This window comes from Propithecus coquereli, unplaced genomic scaffold (genome assembly GCF_000956105.1).
Source record: "Propithecus coquereli isolate 6110/MARCELLA unplaced genomic scaffold, Pcoq_1.0 Scaffold148, whole genome shotgun sequence".
NCBI classification, from domain to species: domain Eukaryota; kingdom Metazoa; phylum Chordata; class Mammalia; order Primates; family Indriidae; genus Propithecus; species Propithecus coquereli.
This window is the reverse complement of record NW_012139191.1, coordinates 3,521,021-3,528,990: the sequence shown is the minus strand read 5'-3', so window position 1 is coordinate 3,528,990 and position 7,970 is coordinate 3,521,021. Positions and strand designations below refer to the sequence as shown.

The following is a 7,970-nucleotide window of genomic DNA, read 5'->3' as shown; positions in this document are numbered from 1 at the left end:
AGCGGAGAACTGGCCCGAGTCTGCTTCTCTGTGCAAAGCCGCCTCTGAGAAACACACCGTGTGGAAGACAATGAAAGGGCGGGCGCTACTTTTTTTAAAAGAGGCAAATGGCCGGGCTGCAGGACACGGAGAGCTGGAGGGTCGGGATCATCCTGTCAGACCTGTGGACAAAAGTGCAGCCCAGGAAAAACAGCCGAGATGTTAGGATTTCCGCCTTAGCGGACACCGAGACTGGACAGCAAGGGAACGATTTTCAGTAATAAAAGGCCTGTATTGCAGTTTATAAAAATGCCACAAAACCATTGTAAAATAGTTTATTCCATACCACAGCGTATATGTAGTTTCTGAGTCTAACGAGGAGGTATTTAATTAAACTTTAGTCTTTATTATTAAACACAGTCCTTGAAGTCTACACCACAGGCTTGTTTATCAGGGAAGCTGCCTTTTACCCTAAGGCCTGGCTTTTCAGCAACTCAATCCCTTCGGTGCAGACGAAACAGACTCCTGAGGTGCCCGAAGCTGCACTCGAGCTCTCAGCTTGGTGGCGCCCTTCCCGGGCGGCCTGTGGACGGTCCGCGTTCCTCGCACGTGGGCCGGCCAGGTCCCGGGACCCCACGCAGCAGCTCCCGCGTCCAGCATTCACCGGCACAGCTCAAGAGAGCTGACAGTCCTTTGCAGTCCTGGTTTTAAAAAATAACTCGAATGTCGACATAGTGTGGTGTGTACCGTCCCCAGGATGCACCTGTATCTGCAGCTATTTATCGACAGAAGGCGGATGGACTGAAAAGTCACTTTAATGATCCCGTGTACATTTCCTGACGCCGGGCTTAGTGCCATTCTCCGCGGGGCGGGGGCGGGGAGAATGGGGGCTCAGAGTCGTGTCACAGTCGGGTAAAAGCGGCAGAGTTCTACTCTCATCAGAAGAGACGGGCGTGAGGGTGCAGGTGAGACGGATGGGCCGCGCGGGCTGGGGACGGCCGTGCTGCGCCATGTCGCCCACCCCGCCCGAGAGAGGCTTTCCGCTTTGGAAGGGGCTGAGCCGTGAAGAGCGCGTCTGCGGAGCCCTTAGAGGTTTCGGGGCCTCAGAGTCAGCAGAAATGCACCCATTTTCCCAGCGCGGATTCGTTTGGAGCCACAGTGCTGCCTGGGCTTCAGAAACCCTCCGTTTCTTCGGTCCAGATTCACCCATTTCCCTCCAAACATCGCCTTCCGTAAAGGCCCATTCCATTCACTCAACAAACACGTACAGAGCGTCCCCCACACGCCGGGGCATCCGCGACGAGAGCAGAGGAAGACCCACGCCCACACAAGTCGGCGTGGAGACATTCAAGTCGGTGGAAACATAAATTAAAAAATAGATACATTATAATAAGTAGATGTTATATGCTTTATTAGAAATTGGTAGTGCAATGGAAAAAATACAAGGTCAGGGGGACACGGGAGTGGACCAAGATGCAATTTCACACAAGGAGGTCGGGGCAGGCCTCGCTGAGGGTGACACTGGGCCCGAGACTTGAAGGAGGCAAAGGAGGGAGCCACGAAGCTGTCTGGAGAAAGGGCATTCCTGGCGGAGGGAGCAGCCAGTGCAAAGGCCCTGAGGTGGATGTGCCAGGAGTAGCAGGGAGGCCAGAGGGAGCGCGGGAAGCTGTGATAGGATGAGACGAGGGAGTAACACGCAGACAACAGAATTAAGGATGTGGCTTTTGCTAGGACATAGGAAAGCCACAGGAAGGTTTTGAGTAGAGAAGTGAGATTTTCAAAGGACCACTCTGGATGCCATTGGGAGCAGACCGAAGGGACACAATGGTGGAAGCTGAGACAAGGCCACAGGCTACTGCGGGGATACAGGGGGCGGCGACAGGGGCTTGGACAGGGTGGCCGCCGTGGAGGGGTGGGCAGTGGTCGGCTTCTGAACATAACCTGCAGGTAGATCCAGCAGCCTTTCCTGATGCCCCAGCTGAGAGAGAGGAGTCAGAACGGCTCCGGGGTTTTCGACTTGCGTGGCAACAGGGATGGAGCGGCCGTGACCGGGCTGGGGAAGGCTGCGGATGGGGCAGACGGGGCAGGGTAATCACAAGTTCAGCGTTGGATCTGCTCATTACGCAAAATCAAGTACGCAGTGGATAGACGAGACTGAAGAGCAAGAAAGTTCTCGGCCGGAGACAAATGGGGACATCGTCACCATAACAGAGAACATCTACAACCACGAGACAGGATGAGCCCCCGGAGGACGGGGAGTAACCAGGGAAGAAAGTGGGCCCAGGCTGAGCCCAGGCTACGCCAGTCAGAGCAGAGACAGAGAAGAAGCAAAGGAGACGCAGAGGCGCGACCAGCCAGGAGGAGGGAAGCCTGGCGTCCTGGGAGCTGGAGAGGAGACGGGACTCTCCCAGGAAGCGAGTGAGACCAGCTCCTGGTCACGTAAGACAAGGGCCGAGAACTGCCCACAGGACCCAGCAACACGGGCCGGAAGAAGAGCCCTGGAGTGCGGGGTGCACTAGTCTGACGAGGGGAGCTCAGAAAGACAGGAAGGACAGGAGGTGCAACAAACAAGCGCGGCCCCACGTAGGGTGCCACCACCGAGGCCCTGGGGACGGGGCAGCAGCCCAGGGGAAGGGGATCGAGGGAAGGCGGCGGCTGTGTCTTGTCACATGGGAAATGGCAGTGTGTTTGTGTGCCTGTGGGATGGTCCAGCAGAGGGGACGATGGACTGCGGCATCAGAGCACCGGCCTTGCGGGGGTCACCCTCCTAAGGCTGGAGAAAAGCTGGGACTCCAGTCCGACAGCAGAGGCGCTCGCGCTACAGGAAACAGATGGCCCCTGGCCACAGTCCCCCTGGGAGGCAGACCGCAGGGCCTCTGAGGATGTTCCCTGGAAATGCAGCAGGAGCGGCCGATGCAACGAGCCCCCTGCAGCCCCGGAACACGGAGAGGGGTCTGCTCATGGCCTGGGAGGCCACAGGACAGTGCCGCCCACACACGCAGTGGCCCCGACAGCTTGGGGTCACATCCTGTCTCTGCCACTTTTCAGCTACGTAACCTGGAGCTAGTTGTTCAACCTCTCTCTGTGCCTCAGTTTCCTCATCTGTGTACCAGGCATAGTGGTGGTACCGTCCCCCACCTATAAAGCCCTTATCTCAGTACCTGGCACATAGTACCTGCAACCAAACCCTCCCTCTCTGGAGCCTGAGTGGAGCCACTGCCCAGCGGCCTGGCCTCTCCCCCGTTCCATGCTGAAGCCACACTGGTGTTGCTGGAGAGGCGAAGCTCTGCCGTCTCGTGTGCTCACGTGGGCTCTCCCTCCCCCAGACGGGGCCTGGTGCAACACAAGCTGGCCGGGACCCTGCATTCCCCCACGAACCAGCTGTGAAGTCTCAGGCAAGCCTCTGGTCTCTCTGAGCTTTGTTTTCACCCTACATAACAGAGGAGGCAGGACTGAACGAGCTCCAAGGTTCCTTCAAGTTCTAGAGACACGAAATAATGAAAAAAACCTACCTCGCTGTATAAAGAATCACAGTGGGGGAAACGACGTGTCTTGCAGAAAGTCCTTTAAGAACACACAGAGGCAATAGGTGGGGCCCACACCTGCTCTCACGTGTCCCCAGGGCCAAGGGCTGTGGGCCGATGCTGCAGAGGTCAGAGCCTGAACCTGCCAAGCAGAGGCAGTGGCTTGACCACCGCTCACCCGCCAAGACTGGTGGCCACAGACACATGCCGGACAGGCTGGACGGCTAAACACAGGCCAGGCCTACCGCCAGACTCTGTCACGCTCGAAGCACACTGCTATCTCCAGAATCAGAGGCGGCCCATCCTATGCAACCGAAGCGTGTCAGCCCCTGATGTTCCACCTGAGGAGGCGGCTTCTCTGAGCATGACCCAGGGCGCTCAGAGCAGCCAGGACGCAGAGACACATCTGCAAAGCAGCAGCTCAATCCAGACACAAGAAGTGCTGTGCAAAATAGGATGCCAGACCTACTTCCGCACGTTAACATCGTCATAATCATTTGTAGCAAATAACTTTTCCTGAGATCAGGTGAGCGCTGAGTCCAACATTTATAAGTGACACAGCCACCTGGGGCCTTTTGTCTGCATACTTAGTGAAGTCTGGTACAGTAAACAATAAAAAACAATCATTTCTATGATCAAGGGTACTTTGCATGTCACGTGATAGTGGCTGAATGGGCTGACACCCTTGCAAAGAAGCGCCTTGTTTTCACGCAGCCCTGCAAATTGGGCTCACACGAACCTCGGGGGTGGGGGTGGGGTGAGAAAACTAAAAGCTAGATGCCAAACCACACAGCTCTGTTGTTCCTTGGCCAAATGAGAAATTCAATGAGGATGAGCTTGGGTCAGGCTTGGGAAGCAGACACAGGGACACCCCACCAACCCAGGCCCACTCGGGGCTGTGTCCAAGGGGTACATAAGAGCATTTTGACTTAGATCCAACCGAATTCCCAGAAAAGCACCCAGAATCCCACGTGGACTGTGCCCTTTGGTTTGAACTGAGAGACCTGAAGGTCTCCATCAATCGAAGACAAAAGCCTTCTGGAGCTAAGGGACCAGAGTGACAGATGGCTCGGAGGAGACGTCCGGCTCACTGGGGAAGTCAGCAGTGTGATCTGTCTGTACTGTGGCCAGGTTGCAGTGGTTTCTGAGCCTAATTTATAAATTTATAGAAATTGATTTCTCTCCGGAGCTGGGCATTTCTCAGTGGGTGAGCTGCGGCCACGGTGGGCTCATCCTATGCCCCAGGATGTGCTTCTGGGCTGTGCCAAGTGCCGAGCTGCCAATGCCTCAGGGCCCAGCTACGTCCATCCCTGCGAATGGAGGAACCGGGTGGACCTGCTCAGCCCAGTCTGAGCGCTCAAAAGCACAAGGATTGGGAGCTGGTGTGGAGGGGACTCCAGACAGGGACTGAAGGACGCCAGCCGCAAGGCTTCCCTCGGAGCCTGTGTCATCACTGTCCTCTGCCAAGAGAGGCAGCACAGGGGGTGGACCAGGCTGGGGGCTGCCTACTGCATTCTGGCATGTTCCATTTCCATTCCTGCTCCGAGCCTGGGTCAAGTTTCTGTACCTTTCTCGGCTGCTGTTTCCTTATCTGTAAAATGGGAATAATGACACCCACCACGCTGTATGGCTACTGACCCCCGAAATGAGAAACTGTAGGTGTAACTCAAACCCCTGGTCCAGCAGTGTACGGTGCTCAGAGATGGCACCGAGCGGGAGCTGACCAGTGGCTTCCTGTGAGCTTCCGTCCGGGTGTAGACCGGCAGCACAGAGAACCCCCGCTGGCTCTGAGCAAGGCCTCGCAATCTCTCGAACGCCATCGCTGCAGTTATCCGAACTCGCGCGGAGGTGCCGCCCAGCCCCTCACGCAGCCGGACAGTCCCCCTCCCGGGAACTTTCCACGGCCTGCCAGTACTTCACGAGATCCTGCGGCTTGACGAAGTGGCAGGCCACGATCCTCCTAAAGCGGCAGGCGGAGAAGCGCAAGCCCTCGGGAAAGAAGGTCTGCTCCGAGTGCAGCTCCTCCGGCGTGATGCGCAGCCTCTCCAGGCACAGCCCCACGAACACGTCCTCCAGCTTGATGTACGGGACGCTCCCCGACACGCCGAACACCTGGCTCGCCACGTCCCCGGAAAAGACGTAGGCGGTGCCCGAGCAAAACGGCGGGTACCTGTCCCGCGGATATTCGTGTTTGCTGACAAACCACTTATTGACGCTCTTCCGAATCGGAACCTCGTTCAGCTTTAAGTAGCCGGTGAAAAACCTGCTGGTTCTGTTCTTCTTCAGGAGCAGTTCGGTCAGGTAGTGGACGTTTATGAACATGTCTGAGTCCGTCTTCATCACAAACGTGGCCTGAGGACAGAAGTGATGGACCCACTCCACGCCCATCATGGTCTTCAGGGTCAGGTTGTAATAGGTGTCCACGAAGTCCTTCTGGATAATGTCCCGGTGCTGCTGGCTCTCCTCGGCCACCGCGCGCGCGTCGGCCTCGCTGCCCGTGGTGCCCAGGAGGAAGAGTGCTTTCACTGGTTTTCCGTTCACCGTCCTCTCTCTCCCCCACGTCTGGCGGATGGCCATGCGGGCGTGCAGCTGCTGGTGGGACGAAGTCACCAGCAGGACCAGGAAGGGGGGGTCTTGCCTGCAGTCCATATCTGGGAGCTGGAGGAAGTTCCCGTACTCTTTCTTGAAAACAACGGGCTGCTCTTTAAAAGGATTGAGGCTGGACATGCTGACATACAAGCAAAGGGCCCCCACGACCAGGAGGCAAGTATACAGCAGTCTCATCTTCGGGTTCGCCATCTGAAAGGGACAGAATCGAGGGATTAGACCTCGGAAGCATGAGGGTATGTTTAGCTTTATGCTGGGAGGCTGAGATGGGGGGAAGAGACCCACGTTTCAGGAACTCTGGAATCTCACTGAACACACGAGTGGGGGCTGTGGCTAAGCAGTTCAGCACAGAGTTCCGCCAGCATCTTTCGCTCCATGGTACCAAATAAAGAACACGAAGATTCGGGGCGTCTGTCCTGCCTCCGTGGCCAGCCAGCCCGTGACCCACGGGCGTCTCAGATTCCCTGTCTCTAAGGATATGGGACCAGGTCTCCCACCAGGTCCTCCAGCTCTGCTGTTCTGCGACCCCATGACGAAGCGCAGCTAGACAACCTGTAAGACCGGAAACCACGTGTTCCAGAGCTATCTGTACGGACTGTTGACATCCTTCTGGGGTCTAACTGAGCGGCATTACATTGCTCCCAAAAAGAAGCAAGTCCAGGGTTCCGATGAGCACAACTACCTTGAAATTCCATCTCTGTTAACAGTTGTTTTTTTTTAGGTTACATTTTAAAATCTCCTATCTGATTCTTTCCTCTTTTGCCCACTCATCTCCACTATTCTCAGCAAGTTCAGGATCATCCGTGTTAACGTTGTAACATTAAGAAAGCGAATAACTCACTTTTTGCTGGATAAGAGGAACCTCTGGTTGGAAAGCTAAGCCATAGGGTAAGTGCCAGGAGAAAATTTGTTGCAAAGAGCTGTCAGTGTACAACGTTCCACACTATTCAGGTTCTGGTCTCGGTTTGTTTACCAAAAATGATGATTCCATCTCTCAGGAGTCACTAGGAAAAAAACAAAAAATAATGTCATTCAAATCACTGATGCCTTACCGGCTGTCCTTCACAAACTACCGTCTGTAGTGCCACTGTGCCACCTACTTACGTGACCTTAAGTGAACATGGGAGCACCACCCCAGCCTCACTTTTCTCATCTGTGAAATGGGCACGATCAAAGCAGAGTCCACCATATGATTCGCCTGTTCACAACAATAATATGCAAACACCCCAGGATCCTTTCAGGTCTGACACGTTAGGACAGCACCTCATAGCTTGTTAAGGAGACAAAGTAAACTGATAAATGAGTGATCTTCTAACTTCTCAGGATGAGAAGGATGAGGAGTTGGACTATCTTATCTACATAGCAGAGTCTGCGGCTGACGCTGACAGAATGGAACTCAGGGAAGACAGCTGTGTCTTAACAACGTTATCCCGGCTGAGAGGACAGAGGAGTCAGGAAGGAGAGAGGCTGATGGACTGACATGCAGCGTTGGTTGTTTTCATGCAAAAAAAGTACCTCAAAATTTCATTAAGTCAAAATTCTGTTCTAAATATATTCACCAGAAGAGAAATGAAATTATCGTGGGGCTTTCTAGAGCCTGCTCACTCTCCAGGAACCTTTTTCCTGGAGGCAGACTTAGCCAAGCTCCAGCTCTGCTGCGAGTTCCTGTCCCTGCTCGAACCCTCAGCCCCTACGGACCAACCGCAGCAGGAGCAAACGACAGGCGAGACCCAGTGGCCCAGGATGCTGCAGACTCTGTCTCTTTCTTTCTCCGTGGGGTTATTTCTTTGCTAGGACGTGTGGTGGATCTGGCGGGAGGGGAGCAAACTGCTCTCTCCCCTGCAATACGTTTTGGAGAGA

General features: G+C 55.1%; 1 protein-coding gene across 1 annotated transcript; it reads right to left on the bottom strand.

Annotated features, from left to right (window-relative positions):
• Nucleotides 1-5,366: 5,366 nt before the first annotated feature.
• B3GALT5 (UDP-Gal:betaGlcNAc beta 1,3-galactosyltransferase, polypeptide 5) lies at nt 5,367-7,003 on the bottom strand. The gene is made up of 2 exons (XM_012640077.1): nt 6,952-7,003; nt 5,367-6,302 (listed from the first exon to the last, which is right to left on the bottom strand). Exon 2 carries the CDS (start codon nt 6,300-6,302, stop codon nt 5,367-5,369), a length of 936 nt encoding a protein of 311 aa, XP_012495531.1. The 5' UTR covers nt 6,952-7,003.
• Between the last annotated feature and the right edge of the window lie 967 nt (nt 7,004-7,970).

Excerpts from the sequence above, each read along its gene's own strand:
- B3GALT5 (XM_012640077.1), bottom strand. The coding sequence starts at position 6,302 with ATGGCGAACCCGAAGATGAGACTGCTGTATACTTGCCTCCTGGTCGTG.